Here is a 22,663-nt window from a genome sequence, read left to right as displayed (position 1 = left end):
TTTTCGCCAACTATTCCAGCCTATTAAGAGCTTTTTACAAATCTTGATTCTAAAATATACTAGTTATCCTTCCCAATGCTGTGTTAGTTCCAATTTTTATAAACTGTCTTCCAAAGGGATATCATGAAAGACTTTAATAAGCTCCAGATGTTTGTCTATGACAACCATCCAGTAACCCTGTTAAAAAAGGAAATCAAGTTGTTTGAGAATCACTTATTTTTAATGAAGTCATGTGGGCACCTGGTGGTCATCATGTTTAGCTGACTAGTCAACATGTTCAATGAGCCCTTCTTGAATTTTGTTGTTAACACTTACTTGTCTGACTTGAAAATTGGAACTTGGGCTGAGCTCAAGTCTGGCAATCTGTAATGTTTTCTCAAAGAATATTGGCAGTGATTCCTCAAGTTTTTCCAGTATAATTTGCTGAACCAGATTACTTGAATTAATTCAGAGCAGCTCAGTTTGATCAACCAGAGGCTCAGATTCATATCCTAGGTTGGTGGTGGCTCAGGTGCTCTTGCCATTCAGGGGACAATCTGTGGAAACTAGAGGCCCGATGCACGAAACTCATGCAAGGGCCTTGGCCCTGGCCCCACCCACTGCGGCTGGGGGGCCTCTGCTGCCTCTGCCTCGGCCCCTGCCCGCTACAGCTTTGTCGAGAAGGAAGGCCATCTGGTCTAATTAGCATATGATGCTTTTCTTATTATAGATGATTTCTTAGAGGAGTGTTTGGCTGGCATGAGGGACAGTGGCCCTGTCTGGGGCATTGTAGCTTAGTGGTTAGGAGCATGGCTGGATTCAGACAGGTGTGAGTTATGTCAGATTTCATCTCTGCCACTAATTAGCCATATGACTTTGCAACTTAGCTAACTTTGCCTAGCATCAGTTTCCTCATCTGTAAAATGAGTGTCTCATTTGAGTACAGTGGGGCCTTGACTTACGAGTTTTTTGAGACACGAGCCATCTCTCGGCCGATTTTTTGCTTTGAGTTGTGAGCTAAAATTCGGGTTATGAGCCAGCTTCAGATACCCCACCGCTAGTTGGCGCAGCAAACGTCACAGTAAATGCCACAACATCAGCCCAGCATCACGTGTCTCACTTGTTCACTTTTTGAGTTACGAGATCCATCACGGAACGAATTAAACTCGTAAGTCAAGGCCCCACTGTCTTAAATGAAGCCTTTAATGAGATGCTTGGCCTTGAGTAACCATCTCCTCCAAATGTCATTATTCTTTGAAGAATTTGCTGGGTGGAGCTAATGAGCACACTGGGGAACATAGAAAGTAATTTGTTTGGCCTCCTGAGCCCAGGTAGAAGCACTGGGTACAGACACCTGGCCCCAGAGCCCTCTTTGTTTCAGAAGGAGATGCTGGGCTCTCTTTGAAAACCAGAGTTGAGTATTTCGATCTTTGAACTAGTGAGAACAAGAGAGCATGCCCTTCCTTTGCGTCTAGACAAGACTTAGGTGAATTATATAGAAGATGGCAGATTTATGAGGCAGGCAGTATAGAATGAGACACCTGGCTCCTTCCTGACTGAGAGTGGGCTCCAAGGAGCCTCAAGCTGCTATTCTGATATGAAATAGAGCGGGGTGTGGGGTTCTAGGAGGGAGAAAGGGGAGGGGGTGGACCTGTTCTTAGAACAACAGGGCAAGATATAAGACCACAAGGCCTTGGCGATTTCCTCAGCCTGTATCTCATCCCCACTCTCGGGGCTATGGCTTCCCTGAAAGCTGACCTCTCTACAGCTTTTGGGGGTGGGGCTCCGGCCTGAGGCCAAGAGGGCAGGTAACCAGAGCTGAGATTCTTTCCATTGCCATTCTTGGGCTGGGACTGCATTCAGCAGATGGTGGCAGGAATACAGGTGAGTGCCCTGGGTTTCTGAGGCCTGAGGCCTTGACAAGTTCAGTGGCTAGATTAGGCCAGGATCTAGCCAGGGCTCTACTCTGCAGGCAGGAGAAGGCATTTCTACTGGGACTGTATGGGAAATAAGGGAGGTGAAGTGTGAAATTGGAGTGAAAAAGGGACCCAAAGGATTAAAAAGTCCATCTTCCCTGATAGCTTTTCATTCTGGTAGGAATAAGGGAATGATAGTGGCTGGGGGTAGGGGATCAGGATGCTGGGGTTTCCAGCTGAGATGACTTGCCAGAACCTAGGTAGGAGGTAAAATCAGAGGGGATGGAGGGGAGATTCCTGGAGACCACATTGGGGCCCGGAAAGTGAAAAGACCCCTGATGGTGTCTGCTTTTATTTTTCCCTCCTAGCTCCCATGCTTGCCCAGGGTTCTGGGTGGAGGAGTGAAGCATAAAGGTCTCAGCATCCATGAGCACCTGAGGCCATCCTCACCCCAGCCGCTCGTGGGGCAAGGACAGGGCAGGTGTGGCCATTCCTCCCATGGCTACAATAGCAGCATCAGCCTTGCTTGGGAATCTGGTGGCAGCATACCCAGTACCATGCACCTGGCTAGCCACGGAGTGGTGGACTGTGGAGGCCTCCACCTGCTCAGTCTCCCTCCCAGGCTTCCTGACAGCCTGGCTCTTGGAATTGAGCCACAATAATCCAGCCACCTGCCAGGCGGCTCCTTCCAGGGCCTGTGGGGACTGCAAGTGCTGCTGCTTTCTCACAATGTCCTATGGGATCTGGCTGGTAGAGCACTGGGTGGCCTGGGTTTTTCTGGAGCAGCTGGATGTCAGCTACAACCAGCTGGCCCACCTGTCCATGGACTTCTCAGCCACCCTGGGCTCTGCTCCGCCTACACCTCTCACAACCTGCTCCCCAACGTGGACCCCTGCAGCCTGTGGGGCCTGGGAAACCTGGAACAGCTTGACCTGAGCCACAGCCTGGCCACAGTTTGGGGGCCACTTCTGCTTACACTGGCTCTTGCTCACTGGGAACCAGCTACAGCAAGTTGGGGATGTGGCCCTGGCCACCATGCCAGGCCTGGAGGTCCTCTGGCTGGGAATGACATCAGCAAGCTAGAGGCTGAGGCCTTTGCAGCTCTGTGCATGCTGGGCCTCCTTTCTCTAGCAGGTGACTCAGCACTTCGAATTTAAGGTGATGGCAGGCATCCGGACAGCATGCACACAGCTGCTGCTGGCCAATAATCTCTGCAGCAGGCTTTCCAGAAGCTGGACCATCTGTGGCACTTGTATGTGGCCAACCTGGGCAACGTGACTTGTGCTGGACCTGGGAGGCTGGTAGGGGGCATAGCTGAGTAGTGTGGAGGCCTGGCTTTGCTTATCTGAGACAGTTACTGTGCTGGGTATCATAGGCACCATGCTAGTCACCATGGTGCTGTGGGCATGGCCGAGGGCAAGTGCAGGAGGGGGTGCCCCAGAGGAACAGGGAAGCCCTCTGGAGAGGAAGGGTGTGCTCTAGAGGGAAGCGGAGGCAGCTGTATTGGGGAGGGCAGATGGACTGAGGAGAAGGAATGTTCCTCAGGAGTCTTATGAGCTGTTGTCTGTCCAGGCAGGGGTGGAGAGAGGAAGGACAAATGGCTATGTTCATCTCAGGTCTTAGAACCCCACTACTCACTTATTTACCACTTCTGACCTAGCACAAATGCCAGCATCTTTCCTAGCCCTATAAAGAGGGACTTGGCCTCTAGCCTTCAGTACCCCTCTGGGGAGAAAGCAATAAAAGATAGAGACTGAACACCAGAGGGGATTGGGATGGGATGGGATGGGATGGGATGGGGTGGGAATGGGATGGGATGGGGTGGGTACCAGGGAAAACCTTCATTAATCCTATTCTCCTTCATACATGTCCCTGCCGTCTGTTTTGGGGGACTTAATTGGAAGGTGTGGTCTGGGGTAGGGGATTGTTCCAGGTGCAGGCTCCTAAAACTATTCATGGACATGTATGATCCCATTTCCAGTCCTCAATACCTTAGCTCCTTCCCAAGGTTGTATATCTTGTCCCATTTGAATCAGGGATGGGTGAGGAGATTAGGAAATAAAGTCAATTGGAAAGATTATTCTGTACTATGTGCTTGTGTTATGGTGATGAAAACTTTCTCATGTAGTTGCCACTGGTGGGCAGGGAAGGTAGGCAAAATGACTTTTTTGTTGTTAATCCTCACCCGAGGATATTTTATTCATTGATTTTTAGATAGAGTGGAAGGGGGGTGGAGGAGACAGAGACACCCATTGGTTGCCTCCCGCTCTTGCCCCAACTAAAGTCTGCAACTGAGGTACATGCCCTTGACCGGAATCTAACCTGCTACCACTCCAACCACTGAGCAACCCAGCTAGAGCCAAAATGACCTTTAATCCAGGCTTTTTCTCATTCCTCTTACCTGGAGACCCTACCTCCCCACCCTCTGCCCCACCATACACCTACATAATTCCATTCCCTAGGATTTTTTTGTTTCTGTTTTTTTGTTTTGTTTTGTTTTTGCATGGATATATCACTCTCTCACATTCTAACATACCCAGACTTTATCCTAGTGACTATGTAAAAAGTTAAATATGAAAAAGTGTTTGTAGTCTAGCTTTTACTGGCTGAGCAGAAGTTTTTATTTTTTTAATAGAATTTTATTGATTTCAGAGTGGAAGGGAGAAGGAGAGAGAGAGAGAAACATCAATGATGAGAGAGAATAATTGATCGGCAACCTCCTGCACGCCCTGCACTGGGGACTGAGCCCACAACCCAGGCATGTGCCCTGATCAGACTTGAACTGTGACCTCCTGGTTCATAGGGCGACCCTCAGCCACTGAGCCACGCCTGCTGGGCTGATGGGAAATTTTTAATTCACATGGTCAGAATGCTGTTTGGACGTGAGACCCCTTTTCCCCCAAGGGAACTAGAAACAGACCTGAATTAAATGGCCTAGTGGGAGTGCTTATAGAACCTTAACTTCATTATTGGAAGATAAATTTATATTGTAGGGTGGTGGGTGGGGTGCAGGAAGCTATGTGGGGGCAGCTTTGTGGGGGCAATCCCAGAATGCCCAGAACTTTTGCCCATTTATTTATCCAACACATAATTACTAAGTACCTACGATGAATAGGATAGTGGCAACATCTTTAGTTCACTTTATTCAGCACATACGTCCTGAATGAATCTTGTATACTAGGGCCTGCGAATATAGTAGTAAACAGACACCAGACACTGTCCTTGGCCTGGAGCTCACAAACTAGTGTTACTCTAATCATTAACAGAAGAATGACAGATACATAATTGCCTGTGTGCCAAGTGATTCAAAGGAAGGGTGCCTGATGGTTATGAAAATAAAATAGGAAGCTGAGAACAAATGAGACCAAAGGAGAAGTGGGGGAGACCAGTTGGAAACCTGCTGCAGTTAAACCTACAAAAGATGGTAGTTTGGGCTAGATTGGGAGTGTGGCAATTGAAGAATATGGACTGATAGTGAGATGTCCCATATATACACCTCAGATCTCTTCTCTTAGGGGATGTAAGAAGGGCAGACCAAGACCATCCTTCTCTACAGGTAACTTTGGAGAACCCGTTTGAATTTAAACAAAAGCAGGATTTCCTCAGGCTTGCGTATGCACAGCATTTACTGAACCCCTATTATGTGCTAGCACCAACACGGTCACATTTAAACCTCACAGCAACCCTAAAGTAGAAGTCATTTCTATCTCAGAGCAATCTTGGGAAGTACAGCCAGTATCCCCTAAGTAACAGGGTTGGAGTTAGGATCTTCTAGCTGCATTCCAAGACTAGTTCGCTTCATTAAGTTTATGACTCAAGGCTTCCCACTGTTCCTTCCTTTAGTCTAGTTTTCAATTTTGCATCTACAGAGAGGGGGCCGTAAGCCTCCATGGGCAGAGGGAAAGGCTGAACTCTGTTGCTAGAAATCTCCTTCGGTCCAGAACTACAGGACGCGAGCCTTGTTTCCCAACGGAAGAGGTAAAAACAAACCCCGCGAGACCGGAAGTTGCGTGTCACACCCCCGCGCCGGCCTCCCAGACCCGGTTGAGGCCGCGGCGGACTGCCCTTCCCCAAGATGGCGTCGAAGGTGGGTTCGCGACGGTGGCTACTGCAGCTGCTCATGCAGTTGGGCTCGGTGTTGCTCACACGCTGCCCCTTCTGGGGCTGCTTCAGCCAGCTCATGCTGTACGCCGAGAGGGCCGAGGCGCGCCGGTGAGCGGGCCCCCGCGGTGGGAGGCTGCGGTGAGGTGGGGAAGGAGTTGGGCCTGGGGCTGGGAGGACCTGGGATCTCAGACTGTTAGGGGCTCTGGTCCGGAGCACGGTGGACATCGAGCGTAGTGCGGGGGTCACGGCCATGAGCGGGGTCTCCGGTTTGGAGGAGCAGTGGAGCTGGCGGGAAGTCAGGGGGGCTCCAGGCTCTTCTCCCCTCTTCATTCTGACCTCTTTGCCCCTCCCGGCTTGCAGGAAGCCCGACATACCAGTGCCCTACCTGTACTTCGACATGGGGGCGGCCGTGCTGTGCGCCAGCTTCATGTCCTTCGGGGTGAAGCGGCGCTGGTTCGCGCTGGGGGCCGCCCTGCAGCTGGCCGTCAGCACCTACGCCGCCTACGTCGGGGGCTACGTCCACTACGGGGACTGGCTGAAGGTGAGCGGCCGGCCTGCGGAGTACTTGGCTGGGGTGATGGCGAGCCTTGGGCGTGCGGGGGTTTTACAGACTGCAATGGACGGAGCTGAGAGACCCCACACACCTTCCTTCCAGAGTGTGGGAGCTGAGGTCCACGGATGGGAAACAGACTTACCCCAAGTCACACCACAGTTACCAGCGCAGGCGGAGCCAGGACCTAGGTCACCTGGTTTCCGGGACCCTAAACCGTTAGTTTAGAAATCCCGGACTCAGAGGGCTAAAGGAACCTTGGAGGTGTCGGATCCAAAGATGTAATTTTGTGAAATTTAAGTAATCCTAGTGCAGCACATAAGCCTGTAAATGCCAGAACCCCTCCAGGCATTGTGGGCTTGGAGAGAGGCCTGGACAGAGGCACTGCCCTTAAGGAAGGCTGTCTGTCCAGGCGGAGAGGCAGCTGTGTGAGCGGCTACAGGAAAGTGAGATCAATGGGTTTTTTATGGAACAGACTATGCTAAATAGCAGAAAGAACATGGGGATTCCGGGCTGCAGGCCTGGGGGTGGGAAGGGGACAACACTTGGTAACTGGGTTCTGCCACTTCCTGTAGGATCTTGAACAATTTAATTAACCCCTTTGGGCACTCTGATAAAAAGAATTATGTTTCTGCCGTACCTGCTCACCACACTTGGAAATGGTAAGAGGGCTCATCACATGGAAGGGAAGGTATAGAGAGGAAGTTCTGTGCTCTGTGCAGTCAGGAAATATGTGGCAGTTGCAGTTCCTGACGGGTCCCCTTGCCTTGGCCTAGGTCCGTATGTACTCACGCACAGTTGCCATCATTGGCGGATTCCTTGTGCTGGCTAGCGGTGCTGGGGAGCTCTACCGTCGGAAACCCCGCAGCCGTTCCCTCCAGTCCACGGGCCAGGTCTTCCTGGGCATCTACCTCATCTGTGTGGTAGGTTTTGGGACTGTTGGCTGGAGGTGCTTGACTGGGAGTAAAATGTGAGCCCATGCTTGGCAGAACTCAGGGAGTTGGGCCTGTAGATCCTGATGGCCATGCCTCAGAGGCCCTCCAAGGGCCTGAGACCTGGCCAGTATTCTTCCAATATTATAGCCACCAGGGGGAGAAAAGGTTGAATTGGCCATTCACTCCCAAGCCTGAGAGGCAGGAGAACAAGATGGATTGTTCCTCTCATAGAGGACTGGGAGAGGAGGCAAAGGAGAGGTTTGGTGGGTTCAGGCAGCAGCTGGGACTGTGCCACTTAGAACTGATGGGGATTGAATTAAAAGAAAAAAGCCTGGGTCAGCTGGCTGGGTTGGAGTGCTGTCCTGTACACCAAAAAGGTGCAGGTTCAATTCCCAGTCAGGCACTTACCTAGGTTGTGGGTTTGATCCCTGTCGAGGCATGTATGGGAGGCAACCAATTGATGTTTTCTCTCAGATCGATGTTTCTCTCCCTTCCTCTCTCTCTCAAATCAGTAAATAAATCCTCAGCTGAGGATTTAAAACAAAAGAACTGATGGGGGATGCCTAGTTAGCCAATTATGGTTATCCCTAGGGGAGGCCAGTGTGGATGGGGACATGAACAGGCCCCAGGCTCCTTGCTCTCATCTTAGTTACTGGGCACCATATTCCGGTGCAGAGCTCTGGATTCAGAGGTAAGAGCCCCGGCTATCTTCTACGCTCCCCGAGAGAGGAAAGACATAGACCTTCATTTCATGTAGCTCCCTAGTCTGATGGGGAGATGTAGGTCCCACTTTCAGAGAGCCCCAAGTCTGAGAGAGGAGTCAGAAGCCCACCTTGCAGAGGCTGACTTGCAGGTGCCATCTCGGGTGGGCTTCCGGCAGGCTCCTCAGCTTGTTACAGTCTTAAAAGATGGTCTGTCTCTAGGCCTACTCACTGCAGCACAGCAAGGAGGACCGGCTGGCGTATCTGAACCATCTACCAGGAGGGGAGCTCATGATCCAGCTGTTCTTCCTGCTGTACGGCATCCTGGCCCTCGCCTTCCTGTCTGGCTACTACGTGACCCTGGCTGCCCAGATCCTGGCTGTCCTGCTGCCCCCGGTCATGCTGCTCATTGACGGCAATGTTGCCTACTGGCACAACACACGGCGTGTGGAGTTCTGGAACCAGATGAAGCTCCTTGGAGAGAGTGTGGGCATCTTTGGGGCCGCTGTCATCCTAGCCACTGATGGCTGAGTTGCACTGGGAGAAGCTGAAATGGGTGCAGGGAACCACTGAGGGTCACCCTACCTTTCTTGCTGGCCCGGTTATGTTTATTTATGCTTTTTGGTCTGTTTGTTTGGTTCTTTGCTCTGTGTGTATGTGGTTGTGTTGGTAAGAGACAGGTCTGTTCCCCAATTCCTGGGCTCAGCCCTTGATGGGGGAGCCCTGATGATGATGCCTTACAGGGTTTTTCTCCCTTTGTTAGGAGGAGAGCTGAGGCCAGAGAAGAGAGTAAGGCAGCACTAGGGTAGGGGTTCTGGGTGTGGGAGACAGGAAGGAAGAACTAAGAAGAGAGCAAAAGTGAAAAATTCCTTTTGAACTGGCAGATGCAGCGAGGCTGTGCAAACGAGCATGCACGCTGACAAGTGGATCAGGCCCTGGAGGAGCAGAGGGGCTGGTCGCCACAGAAGTCACATGGGTTCTCAGGATGTGCCAGGGGCAGAAATAACACTAGTTTGAGAGCAGAGCAGGCCACAGTCTACTCCGGTGTGAAGGGGTGGGGTGTGAAGGGGTGGGGTGTGAAGGGGTGGGGTGTGAAGGGGTGGGGTGTGAAGGGGTGGGGCAGGCAGCGGCCAACTTCCCGCCTCCTGCCTTCTGTTTCCAGCTCCATGGATGGCCTGGTGGGGGTGAGTGCCCTCCCAAACACCAGACCACACAGTCCTCCAAAAATAAACATTTTATACAGACATTTGGCTTTGCTTCTCTGTTCTCCCCATGGGACACTTTGCCATTGGCTGGGATTGATCTTGGGTTTCTTGAAAGAACATATCTGGTTAAGCTCCATCAAGGTCCTGCTGTAATCTTGCTCCTATTCTGAGAGTTCCCACAGTCCTTTGGCTCTCTTCAAGGATCTCCTCATCCTCCCTGTAGTATGTTCTTTTGACCTATCACCTCAATCCTTATTGTAGCTTATTTTTCCTCCCCATTTGATGTCAGCTGTTTTTGAATAAATCCTTAGAGCAACCTTGAGGGGGAGAACTAACATTAAGTGTCCACTATGAGGCCAAGGGGAATGGAGACTCCAGAAGGTAAGCAGCTTGCCTCAAGCCACAGGGCAAACCCAGCCACGGAGCCGGATTGCAGGTCAGGCCGTGTAATGCCGTCGCCCAGATTATACTGAACATCACCCTTCTGAGGGAGACGGGCTGCTCTTGGGGTTTGGTTCTCACAGTCCCTGCTGTGCTATGGTGGCCTCTTAATGGGCCCTCTCCCTACTCATCCATGCACCTCCTGGCACAAGATAGTCCCAGCAACCAGTGTGGTACCTGGAACATCATGGGGGTCAAAAATATTCAATGAAACCTCCAGCTTTGGGCTACTGCCTGTCTGCTCCCACAAAGATGGGGACACAGCCTCTAGGGGGCTGCAGGGGTTCTGTGTCCTGCCTGAAAGGGAGCTGGGACTGCTGTCGGTCTGGTCTGTGGAATGGAGGATGTTCCCCAACTTAGGAATAGGGGAGCCCCTTGGGGTTGCATTGAGGGACATGGTGGCAGCATTCATCGTGGGGGCCCTCCATCTCATTTAGCTACTCTCTCTACAAGTCCCCTGGTTCCCCAGCCCACAAGATCTTGCTCCCAGAGAGTCACTGCTCCTTTCAAGTGTGAGCTAACTCTCAGACAAGTATTTTCATTTTAATCAAGGCCTCCTGAAAAGTTGCAACCCCCAAAGGAATGAAAATGAGTGGTAGAAGATCGACGAGGGAGCCTCAAAACAGCACAGAAGCCACAGAAACTAACCTGCTCTAAAGTTTAGCCCTGAGTAGAGCCCGGGAAGGCAACCCCTCCTCTCCCCCCCAGACCCCTGGACGGAAAATCGAAGGCCATCTGCTGGTGGCTGTGGAGCGAGTGGAGGCCTTGGATGGACTTCCTGTGCTTGTCCCCTTTCGCCTCCCGCCTCGGGCAGAGTCCAGGAGGGGCTGCTTCCTCCTCCAGATCACCCGCCAACAAACCTGGTCCCGCCTGTGGCTGCCGGGAGTCACCTCCAGCAGACAGGGCTTTCGGTCCACCCTGGCTGTCCCAGGGCCTGCAGGGCTGGTGGTGAGGGTCAGCTGCCTGGGTCAGACGCTGGCTTGCAAAAGGAGTCCGGCAGCCCCTTGGCGTGGTTGACCAGCTCATAGGAGTCTCGGATATCAGCCAGGCCAAACCAGAAGAAGATCCACTGCTTGTTGGAAAAGCTGCCGTCGCTGTGCTTGAAGTACCTGGTGGTGGTGGTGGTGGGAGCTTTTAGCGCCAGGCCAGTGCTCATTTCTCACTGGTTCATTCACTGAGGACCTCCTACATACCAGACACCCTGCTGGGACCTGCGGTCTGTCACCTGATTTTATCCTCAGCAGCTAAGAGCCTGGAGGTGGTGTGCTTTCACAGGGAAGCAGCCAAGGCTCAGAGGAGCGGGGTAGCTTGCCAGTCTCACAGCAGGGGCGAGCATGAGGACACCCCTTGCTCTCTCCACACTGCCTTGGCTGTGCAGCCAGGGAAGAGGTTCTGTTCACCACTTGGTGCCCACAGAGCAGAGTAATGGGGAGTGAGGGGAGAGTTGCTGAAGGAAAGAGAGGAGTGGGGTTCTGCTGGGCCTGAGGTCCGAGCGGGCAATTGGGCCTGGAGTAGAGCCTGAATGATCAGAATTTCTCAGGACCCTGGGAGAGATGGGGGTGGGGGAGGGGCTGTCGCTTGCTTCCAGGATCCACTGTTGCAGCGCGGGGGGATGGGGGGATGGGGTGGGGGTGGGAAGGGGGGTTGTTCTGTGTCGACTGCCTGGGAGGAAATCTCAGGCTCCCTGTGTGGTCCTGGAGAGCGGGCCACAGTGGGCGGGGCCTTTCCCTGGGGAAGGACAGCTAGTGAAAGAAGGGGGCGCCTCGCCTTCCTGCCTGGTGGACCGGGTGTGGCTGGCGAGGGCTGGTGAGGGAGGGGGATGGTGCCCAGCTCCGGGCTGGGAGGGGCAGAACCTACCAGGGATTGATGGGGTTCGTCACTCTGGAGCGCCAGAAAAGCGTCTGCAGGTCCCGCCGCAGACACTCCCACAGCATCTGGCCGGAGCCTTGGCCCTGGCGGCTGGAGTTCACCACGAACTTGTCCAGATACGGGGTGCCCCCCAGTACGGGCTCCGTGGTCAGGATGGCGGCAGCGTTGTACCTGGCGCGGCGGGGAAAGTCAGGCTGGGACTTCTCCTTGGTCCGAAGGGCCGGGCTGTGTCCCGGGGCCTCTGCCCTCTGCGCCCCCAGGCTCACCCCTCGGAGAAGTAGACAGAGTGCAGCCGCGGGCGCAGCGAGGCCAGGTAGTCCTCGCGGAGCTTCTTGCCGAAGCTGGTGTTGACCAGGTTCACCAGGCGGCCCTGGTCCAGGCTGTCCAGGCTGCGCACTCGCAGCAACCGCTCCACGTTCTTGAAGAGGGTCCCGGACCCTGGGGTGGGACGAAGGAGGCGGGGTTAGTTCAGCCCGAGAGCGAGGTCTCCTCCGCTCCGTTGGGGCAGCCTGGGGGGCTCCAGATAGGACGGGGGCTGATGGGACAATCACCCGCTTCGGGAGATCGCCCCGGCGAAATGGGTTCAGTGGTCTGCATAGATTTGAAGGCGATTTTCTCCCAGGGAAATGCATTCCCCAGGCAGATTGTCCCTGCAGTCCAGCCCACGGCCTGGAGTCCCACCTACTTCACCTAGTCCCGCCCCCTCCCCGCCCACCCTCCTAGTCCGGTCCATTCCCCTTCGTGTTGCCCTCCAAGCTCCGCCCTCTACGGAGTTGCCACACTCTCCCAAGCCACGCCCACCTCTCTAGTTCCACTCAACCTCCCGCTCCCGCCAAGTTCCGCCAGAGCTGAGAGCCTTTGAGGAGTCCCCCTGCGGCCTGCTCCCCACCCCGGGGGCATGCACTCACTCCCTGGGCCCCGCCCTCTCTTGCTCGTCCCCGCCCCCTTGCTGCTGCCTTTACCCTTGTTGCTGAAGAGCTCGGTGAGCAGCGTGCTGGCAGCAGTGATGGCGGCCGAGGAGTGGTGGGGCAGGCGGCTGAGCACCTCCACGATGAGCCGAATCTGCTGCCGCTCCTTGGTGCTCACCCACTCCGCATTGGTCACCAGGTCCAGGTCAGCGGGCAGATTCACGTTACTCAGGACCTGCGTCGGGGCTAGGAATTGAGCCTCTGACCGCAGCCGGCCATGGACCACCCCGCCCCAGGGACCTCTTCTTGCTGACCCCCTTACCCTCACCACCTCCCAGAATCCTTGGCCAGAGAGGGCTCAAATCTGAAGGAAAGAGAGGAGTGGGGGGTTCTGTTGGGCCTGAGGTCCGAATGGGCAAGGCCTGGGCGCCAGACTCTGGGAAGAGCTCAAGCCGAGCTGAGCCCCTCCCGGACCCTCCATTCTCGGCTTGAGGGGGCTCAGCGAGGCCAGCAGCCGTGGGTGAAGCCTGAAGGAAGGGGACGCACCTTGTGGCTGCTGTCCCGCAGGCCGCCCGTGTTGTTGAGGAAGATGATTTTGGTGGGCTGCAGCGCCTTGGCCAGGGCGGCCGTCACCTCCAGCGAGTCCAGGAGCACGGAGCGGCGCGCGGCTGTCTCCCCAATGGGGCACAGGATGGGGATGCTGCCCGACTCCAGGCACCACTGCAGCAGGTCGGTCTCCACCGAGATGGTGCCCCCATAGCTGTGGGCCAGACGTGGTGTTCAAGAAGGCCTCCTCCAGGCCCGCTGGGCTGGGGCCGAGCAGACGGGCCATGTGATCTGAGCGCTAAGGGGCAGGCGGGGCTGGCACTGACCTAGCGTGAGGGGCTGGCTCAGCCGCGCTCAGCACCGACCCGCCACCAAAAAAAGGCACAGCTGTAGCCGCGTTTTGCCGGAGCGCGTCCACCAGCACCTTGCAACTCTGAGCAAGCTGTGCCTTGGCCTCCCAGAAGGAAAGGCAGCCAGAGGGCGCTGTGGGAGCCGGCAGCCCCAGCACCACCAGCGGCTTCATGTCCATGCGCTGCAGGAAGGCCAGTGCGAAGGCCAGGCTGGATACGCCCTGCTGGCACCTGAGCACCTCCTCGTCCACCTGCGGGGGAGCGGGCGGTCAGAGAGCCGCACTGGCCGGACTCCTGCCGCACCCGCTGGGCCCCGCGGCCTGGCCTTCAGGGCCCCCGAGGAGTCCCCCCCGCCCCCGCCCCTGCCCAGGCCATTTCTGGCTACCGGGGCCCACCTGCTCCGCCCTTTGCCCCGCCGGGTCTTGCCATCCCCTTATCTCACTCTAGTGCTCCTCCCTGCGACCTTGGACTCTAGGACACCGGGGGGAGGGGTGACGGAAGTGACTCCCGCCCAGGTTCCCCACTTGCCATGGAACCCCTAACTGTGCCCATGGTGGGGGGCCTTCTCCAGCGCATCACCCTTGGCGGTTCCGCTCTCGGACTGGGCGCCAGACTCTGGGAAGAGCTCAAAGCCTCGCCCGGTCCTGGGGCCCCCTTCCCGGTTCCGCCGTGCAGAGCCTGCCGCCGGTCCTGCCCGCCCGCCGACGCGTCGCCGCTCAGCCCAGGTCCCGCCGTGACTCGGCCCGCGGCGGCTCCTCTCACCTCGATCACAGCGAAGGGCTTGTCGGCGGAGGAGGGGCGGCCGGTCTGGAACTGGGAGAGCCAGTGACGCGCCTCGCCGGGGCTGGCCCCGCACTGGTTCAGGAAGGCGTGGATGTCCCGCTGCACCTGGGAGCGGCCGCCGGGGGGCCCGGGAGGCTCCGGGGGTTCCGGGGGTGCCGGAGGCGGCCTCCCCGACGGCTCCTCGGCCGCAGGTGAGGGCGCCTCGTCCTCGGCACCCGCCGTCTCCTCCAGGGCGGTGCTGAGCAGGCGCCCCGGGCTGGCGGCCCTCGCTGCCCGCCGCCGCGTGCTGCTCAGCCTGCGGGCGCCCCCCGGGCCTCGGGGACCGCGCAGCCGCCCGGCCGCCGCCGTGGCCCGCGCCGCCCAAGCCCACCGCATCATCGCCGCGGCACCCGCTCCGGCTCGCCCCCCACGAGCGGCCGTCTGTCCCGAGCTTCGTGCTCGGGGGGACTCTTAACCGGCCGCGGGGCGGGCGGGGCTGGCAGTGGGCTCGGAGTCGCCTCTGGGTCAGACCTCGGGTCGGTGGGCGGGCCCACAGGCTCCCCCGCCCCGGGGGGGGGGGGGTCGGACGGAACCCTTTCGCCAGGGTCACGTGACCGAGATAAGGGTGGCGGCGGCTTTGATCTGCGGCCAAGGCGGGTTTCAGGAAGGGCTCCGCGGACCCGGGGTGACTTCGGGGGTCCTGCGGGGTCTTGGACGATTTCAGGGGAGTCTGACTAAGGCCAGAGGGGAGAGCAGGTGGCAGGGACTCCTCCCCCGACAGAAGGAGGGCACCGAGGTGGGGGAGCCAGTCCTGCTGGGGGTCGGGAGGGCGCTGTCCTGTTGTCCCGGCTCAAAGCCGTTTGGAATCATGAAGTTACCAGGGTTATTCGCACACCAGCCACTGAGTACGACCTTGAATATTTTTGTCATATCCTCAAATCACTCCTTTTTTTAAAAAAATATATTTTATTGATTTTTTACAGAGAGGAAGGGAGAGGGATAGAGAGTTAGAAACATCGATGAGAGAGAAACATCGATCAGCTGCCTCCTGCACACCCCCTACTGGGGATGTGCCCGCAACCCAGGTACATGCCCTTGACCCAAATTGAACCTGGGACCCTTCAGTCCACAGGCCGACGCTCTATCCACTGAGCCAAACCAGTTAGGGCCAGAATAAAGTTTTGTTTTTTTTTTAATATTTTTTATTGACTTTAGAGAGGAGAGAGATAGAAACATCTTGAACCCTGACCTCCTGGTTCATAGGTCAACACTCAACCACTGAGCCACACTGGCCAGGCCAGAAGAAAGTCTTAAGAATAAAGTAAGAACAAAACAATGTTATTAAATTCCAGCTAGAAAGTGTTACCTACTCTCCTGGTAACCCAGCATGGGTATTATTATTATCATCCCCATTTTACAGATGGGGAATCCGAGGCACAGAAGTATGTGAGGGCCAAGGTCACGCCGCTCATAGCGGTGGAGCTGGTCTTTGAAGCAAAGCAGTTCTGCTCCCCGTCCATGCTCTGAAGCAGGAATCAGAAAGGGTTTGCAGACTTCCACAGGATGTGATTCACTGTTCCTATGGCTGCACCCTTGTGCTGCTCAAAGCACCTGGTGTACTTCCTGTTGTCCACATCCCACACCGGGGACACGCTGGTCCATGGAGTCCCCCCTCTGTTGTTGTAGAGGAGGAAAGGCACCTGTAGAGGGGTGGTGTCTCGGCCAGGGTCACACAGCGTCAGCGTCATGGCCAGGTCCTAGGCATCCTACGTCCTCCCCGTCCCCCCCCTGGCCCCCTCCCGCCTGCTCGTTCCTTCTCGGTGCTGGGAGACCGGCCTCCCGGGCTCCGCCTGAATGGGGATCAATGGCCTGGGCTGTGGTCTCTCCTGAGTGTCCCAGAGGATGCTGGGAGAGTACACCGACCCCTTCTGGGGATTCCCCACCAACACACACGGGCATGCGTGCGCGCACATGCACTCACAGGCAGGCCTTTGGCGGGGGGCTGACCTTTGTGGCCTCCTCCATTAACGTTTCCATTTTCCTACTTAGAAATCCTTGGCCCCTTAAGGAAGTGAGGCAGTGGTATGGAGGGTCTGTACCCCTACCCTGTAGGGCCACCTCCAGGGCCTTCTTTTTCTTCCTGCTTCACTGCTGCTCCTCCCTCCACCCCAACACACACACACACACACACACACACACACACACACATTCCCTGAATCCACCAGATGAGGGGGTCCTAGCCCCGGGAGCACAATCATTTTCCTCCTCTTTGCCCTCTGAGCCCCCAACCTCAGATGTGCCCCCTCCTGGGCTTTCTGTGGGAGCCCCTAAACAGAATGTCCATCCACATTCCCCGCCCCCCACCCCCCAGGATTCCTCCTCAGTCCCTCCCCTTTGCTTCTCTGGGTCTCTTTCCCTGCACTGGCTTTTCTCTGCTCTTTCCCACCTAAATGTACGCCCCTTCCAGTCCTTCTCCCCAGCTGTGGCTGAGTCCTGCCTCCTGCCAACTCGGGGGTCCCAGTGAGGGCTAGGATGGTCTCTTCCTTCAAACTGGGGCTCCCTGAGGGCAGGGTTGATGTCGCCCTTGCGGGGGGGGCGGGCTTCTCGAGGGCCACCCATTTCACTAGCCAATAACATCAGCCCATTTCCCCAGGACATGGGGCAGACACTGACTGGAGAGCTACTTCCCACTCTGGGCTTCAGCCCAGAGGGCTGTGGCCCTAGGCAGCCAATGGGTCACAGGGATACCCCAAGTAGATGATTAACTGCAGGCCCAGCAGGTGACCCTGGGTCCACTGTGTCCCCACTGCCTCTCCCTGGAGAAGGCCAGGAGCCTGGTTGGGGTACCGGCCCTGCTTTCTGGAGGAGATGAGCATCGATAGGTGTATGAGGTCGACACCCAACCCTGACCACACCCCTCTGACCTGAAGGCCTATAGGGTCATTGTTGGGCTGTAGTTCCACTCTATTTTTCTTTTTTCCTCTCTGACGCTGGCTGTTGTTTTGTTTTTCAGAGCAAAGCCTGTTGTCAATGTGCCCAAAATCGGGTTTCTGGCTTTTCACCAGGTTGCCTCCAGGCCTTGGGCGTTGGAGATGCTGGGAGCAGACACAGCCTTCCAACACCTCCAGACACCTGCCCTCAGTAGGGACCTCGGCTCTGGGCACAGGAGCTGGCGGGAAGGGCCCAGGTTTCCCTTTTATCAGAGCCTTCTTGGCTGCCACTCAGTCTGGGTGCGCATGGGGGTGACAGGAATCTGGGCAGGTGAGGGGCCAGGTTGACAACTGAGAGTCCCAATCACAGCATCTGAGGGGAGACACAGCCACAGGTACAGAGAACACAAATGTAGAGACCCACACCATCTACCGAGAGGCACACAGAGACACAGGTGTGTGGACACACAGGTGTACAGAGATACACAGACTGCATGCCACCTATAGTCACACAGACTCGGGCACATAGAGATGTGTGTGTAGATACACCGCTGTGCAGGCACAGGTTCTCTCAGACACAAGCTTGCATGCAGAGTTGTGCATGTCTACACAGGCTTTCTCAGCCACTGTGTCATACGTAGGAACACTCGCACATACATGGAAAGATACTGAGAACACACACATGTACACCCAGCTGTAGTCATTGACAACTACAGGAACACTTAGATCTGGGGACGTGACTGTATACTTGTGTAAACACACACACATACACACACACACACACACCATACAGCGTTAGAAGCAGACACATCCCCCCTGAGACCATACCCATCTGTCCACGTACAGAGGCACCGGCCACATGCATGCACATGCCAGACACCTCTCTGGCACATGAGCTGTGCTCAGTAAGTACGTATTGAGTGAATGAATGAGGAGAGGACACACCAGTAGGAAGAAGTGGAGCCTGCGGGAAGGGGAGCTTGGCTCTGGTTTGCAGGGTCTGTAGACTCTGTGTTTGCGGGGTTGGCCCTGGGACTGGCCAGGCGGCCCTTCCATCGGAGAGGAGGTGGAGGCTGGTGGGCACTGTCTCAGAGCGGCACCTGGAAGGTGCGAAAGGGGCGTGTACGGAGGTCTTCTCACTCAACCGCAGTTTGAGCCAGGTGCTCCGAGGATCCGTCCTATTTTCCTGGCGGAAGTCAACAGCGCTGCCACTTCCCAGGCTGCCACGGTTTGGGCGAGGCACTCGGCTTCTCTGAGCATTTAACTCCCCAGTTTTCTCACCTGTGAAATGGGGGAAAGAATAAAACTTCATCTCACTGCCTTGTGGTGAGAAGGAGAAGTTCTCTGTGGGCATGCAGTCAGCACGTTCAGACTGTGGGGAACTTTATAGGACAAATGACCTGGTTTCTTCAACAAACATATTGCAAAGAAAAAAAATAACAGGAGTGGGAAAGATGAATATGTATCTATTTAAGAATGTGCTTTTAGTGTGGCTCAGTGGTTGAGCATTGACCTGTGAACCAGGAGGTCAGGGTTTGATTCCTGGTCAGGGCACATGCCTGGGTTGAGGGCTCAATCCCCAGTATGGGGCTTGCATGAGGCAGCCAATCAATGATTCTCTCTCATCATTGATGTTTCTCTCTCTCTCCCCCTCTCCCTTCCTCTCTAAAAATCAATAATAAAAATAGATTTAAAAAAATCCTCACTTGAGGATATTTTTTCCATTGATTTTTACAGAGAGTGGAAGAGAGAGGGAAAGTCAGAGAAACACATTGATTGGTTGCCTCCGACACGAACCCTGACCAGGGCCTGGCCAGGGAGGAGCCTGCAACCAAGGTCTGTACCCTTAACTGAAATCGAACCTGGAACCCTTCAGTCCCCAGGTCTATGCTCTATCCACTGAGCCAAACTGTTTAGGGCCCTCTCCACTTTTATATATGCTTCAACATCTTCAAAATAAAAACGATTCAAAGAATTGCCGTATGTGAAAGTTCCCAGTCTGGCATCATGCAAAGTTAGCTTGCTTCTTCGAGGTATAGTTTTCCTCCAAGTCATAAGCCTGTGAAATACTAGATATTGCACAGATACATAGTACAAGGTAGAGGAGGGAGCCCTCTGACTCACCGATTTAAGATGTTCAGTTCCAAGCGTGCTATGAGCCTCTTGTCCAGCAGGGGGCTCCCTACACTCTGCTTCTCTATCTGGCTACTGGCCTGGGGGTTGTTAAAAGGAAGAGATTTTCAGAAGTGTAAGAGAGCCCTAGCCAATTTGGCTCAGTGGATAAAGTCAATGGGTCATGGGTTCAATTCCCATCAAGGGCACATGCCTGGGTTGCGAGCTTGGTCCCCAATAGGGGGGTGTGCATGAGGCAGCCGATCAATGATTCTCTCATATTGATGTTTCTATCTATCTCTCCCTCTCTCTTCCTCTCTGAAATAAATAAAAATATATTTTAAAAAAAGAAGTGTAAGAGAGATATTGCTGAGAGATTAGCATCTCAATAGAGACCTCTCAGAGATATTTAGGAGAAAAGAGACATAAATAGGTAGGTACGTAGGTCGATAAAAGAATTTGTCCAGCCCTGGCCCAGTGGTTGGAGCCTCATCCCATACACCAAAAGGTTGTGGGTTTGATCCCCGGTCAGAGTGCATACCTAAATTTTGAGATCAACCTCCAGGTGGGGCAGGTCTGGGAGGCGACCAACCAATGTACCTCTATCACATCGATATTTCTCTCTCCCTTCCTCTCTCTTTAAAAATCAGTAAACATATCTTCGGGTGAGGATTAAAAAAAAAAAAAGAATTAGTCCACAATCCTATGGTAGGAAGGTCTTCCTTCAGGTCACAATCTCTGGAGATTTGGGGTTCTTAGCAAAGGCTACTATCTTGAAGGTAATAATAGCAAACTCTTCCTCGAGTACTGTTCCAAGCACGTGATATATATTAACTTATTTAATTCTCACAATCATACCATGAAATAGGCATTGCCATTATCACAGCTATCCGAGGAGTCTGGTCTTAGCCAAGTGGCGATAAGGAGCTGTTAGGGCATAGGCAGAGCTTCCTCGCGGCCCCTGAGTGTGGGCATGAGCTGCCACAGAGCCCACAAGGGGTGTCAGAGGGATGCAGAAAAGGAGGCCCACCAGGCATCACCCAGAATCTACAGGTGGAGATGTTTCAGGCAGGAAGGGGCAGCCCAAATGTAGACACCTCAAAGCCTGAGGCAAGGCCATTGGCTTCACTCATCAGTGACTCTTTTGAGTCAGTGGGCTGGTGGGGTGCTGGGGTGGGGAAGCCAGGCGGCAGAGGGTCGGGGAGGGGCCTGGGATGAGACCATCGCATGGAACTCCTGGGGAAATTGTGGCCAGAGAAAGAAGCAAAGCCTGTGACTCAACGTGTGGCCCATGGCACCACCTAAGACCTGGTTAGATATTCAGAATCTGGGGCCCACCTTCGGCCTACTGAATGGGAACCTGCATTTTAACTAGACCCCAGGGTGTATTAAGTACAAAAAATAGTGGAGCAGAGATGTGGGCTGGTCCCTAGAGATGAAAGAGGTGGTATTCAACATGGGATGTCCCTGGTGAGTTTGAGGGCAAGGAGGAGGTGGGAAGGGAGAGGTGACGATACCGCAGTGGAGCTGACGAAGGGGTGTTGTGTGTGAATTAGATAGTGGTGAGGTCGTGTAGAGCTCGGTGGTAGTTCCTGTCCCATGGCTGTCAGCTCTCTGAGGGCTATCCGTCTGTGTGCGCCCCAGAGGAGAGGAGCGTGTGGAGGTGTTGCACGTGTGTGTGTGTGTGTGTGTGTGTGTGTGTGTGTGAGGGTGAGGTCTGGGGCAATGTTCGTGTGTGTGTCTTGTGTGTTTCTGTGTGTTTTTACATGTTAAACGCGAACGGTCAGCTACCGGAAAGTTCATATGGTTAATCCTATGATGTGCATATCCCAAGGTAAGATTACTGTGTAGGTAGGGGATTGGGAGTATCAGGGCTCAGGAAGCTGTCACAGTTTGATGAATAGTCAGCCTCTTGGACGAAGGGAACTCAGGTCTAGATCCTAAACTACCTGTTCTGTCTTCAGTGGGTAGAAGACGGAGATTCCATCCGGCATCCGGCAGGTTGTAGTTTCACACTATTGCCACAAGGGGGCAATGTCGGCCTGGCCACGCGGTACCAGGCCCGGGCGAGTCCTCAAGGCAGGAGTGGTCAGCCAGCAGCGCTGAGATCCACACCAGCCAGGCTCTTTATTTTTTTATCTTTACAATCTTACCAGGTAAAACATGGTATCATGTTTTGTCCTTTTTGGTTACATGTGATGCTGACTATTTGTTCTTACGCTGTCTTTCCTCTTTTGGAGTTGTCCATGTCCATTTATCTTTTGGGGATCCTAATAATATTTTACTTAAAGATTTGTATAATCATTTTACATCTAAAAGATCATTGCTGTCATATGGATTTTTTCTTTTAGCCTGCTGACTCTTTCATTAAAAAAAACAACCAACAACAAACATACTATTGGGCCCGGCTGGTGTGGCTCAGTGGTTGAGCGCCGACCTATAAACCGAGGTCACAGTTTGATTCCCCGTCAGGGCACATGCCCAGGTTGTGGGCTCCATCCCCAGTGTGGGGTGTGCAGGAGGCAGCCAATCAATGATTCTCTCTCACCATTGATGTTTCTCTCTCCCTCTCCCTTCCTCTCTGAAATGAATAAAAATATATTTAAAAATACTTATTGGGAAATGCAAATCAAAACAACAGTGAAATGCCAGCTCCCACTCATTAGGATGGCTACTATCAAAACCCCCAGAAAATAACAAGTGTGGGTGCGGATGAGGAGAAATTGGAACCATGTGCACTGTTGGTGGGGAGGTAAACTGGTAGGGCTATGAGAATAACATGGCAGTTCCTCAAAAAATGAAGATGGTAAATTTTATGTGATGTGTATTTTAACTACAATTTTTACCAAAAGCTATGTAATTGGAAAACATAGCAGATACCCACCAAAAAAAAAGTTACTGAGTTCCACTCGGTATAAAGTATCTCTGCGCTGGGCATGGAGATCATAAAAATGCTAAGATGTCAAGGGGCCCATGGACCATGAAGGTGGAAATAGAAACCAACATTCACGGCACAATTTCATCTTTGCTTTGTTAGGGATTCGAGCAGCGGTGCAGGGAGCCCTCAGGGGCAGCAGGCAGCTCAGAGTCTTGAGGCAGGCGTGGGGGCAGTCACGGAGAATTCCTCGTGGATCTGCGTCTCGGACAAATTAGGAGAGGCGGGTCAGCTCCTATTTTCAGTTTTGTGCTTGTGACCAGCACACACATTTAACGCTTACGCAGGAAGACTGTTGACGTTTCTCTTTGTGGTTGATTGCCTCCAGTGTTTGCACATTCATAAAGGTGCCTGACCATTTTATTCCTTCTTGGTTTTCTATGAGTCCATTTATTTTTACATTTAAGTCTTTAATCTGCC

The 22,663-nt window shown here is 54.2% G+C and overlaps 2 protein-coding genes across 2 annotated transcripts; one reads left to right on the top strand and one right to left on the bottom strand.

Moving 5' to 3' along the window:
• Window positions 1-5,953: 5,953 nt before the first annotated feature.
• On the top strand, window positions 5,954-10,740 carry TMEM101 (transmembrane protein 101). Its single transcript, XM_081110019.1, has 4 exons — window positions 5,954-6,107; window positions 6,360-6,540; window positions 7,326-7,472; window positions 8,408-10,740. Exons 1-4 carry the CDS (start codon window positions 5,971-5,973, stop codon window positions 8,714-8,716), a joined length of 774 nt encoding a protein of 257 aa, XP_080966145.1. The 5' UTR covers window positions 5,954-5,970; the 3' UTR covers window positions 8,717-10,740.
• On the bottom strand, window positions 10,740-14,665 carry NAGS (N-acetylglutamate synthase; the record flags this gene model as incomplete). Its single annotated transcript, XM_081110018.1, has 7 exons — window positions 10,740-10,940; window positions 11,689-11,871; window positions 11,967-12,138; window positions 12,663-12,843; window positions 13,155-13,368; window positions 13,481-13,755; window positions 14,267-14,665. The coding sequence occupies 7 exons, from the start codon at window positions 14,663-14,665 to the stop codon at window positions 10,787-10,789; spliced, it is 1,578 nt and encodes a 525-aa protein (XP_080966144.1). The 3' UTR covers window positions 10,740-10,786.
• Window positions 14,666-22,663: the final 7,998 nt, after the last annotated feature.

The sequence above is a fragment of the Myotis nattereri genome (genome assembly GCF_964212035.1).
Source record: "Myotis nattereri genome assembly, chromosome: 16".
Taxonomy (NCBI): domain Eukaryota; kingdom Metazoa; phylum Chordata; class Mammalia; order Chiroptera; family Vespertilionidae; genus Myotis; species Myotis nattereri.
Note: the sequence above shows the minus strand (reverse complement) of the source record. Positions and strands in the feature narration are given on the sequence as shown.

What these genes read in the sequence shown, in the direction of transcription:
- TMEM101 (XM_081110019.1), top strand. Translation starts at nt 5,971, where the DNA reads ATGGCGTCGAAGGTGGGTTCGCGACGGTGGCTACTGCAGCTGCTCATG. An exon ending in ACTACGGGGACTGGCTGAAG is followed by an intron (nt 6,541 to 7,325) that starts GTGAGCGGCCGG and finishes GCCTTGGCCTAG; the next exon opens with GTCCGTATGTACTCACGCAC. An exon ending in GCATCTACCTCATCTGTGTG is followed by an intron (nt 7,473 to 8,407) that starts GTAGGTTTTGGG and finishes GTCTGTCTCTAG; the next exon opens with GCCTACTCACTGCAGCACAG.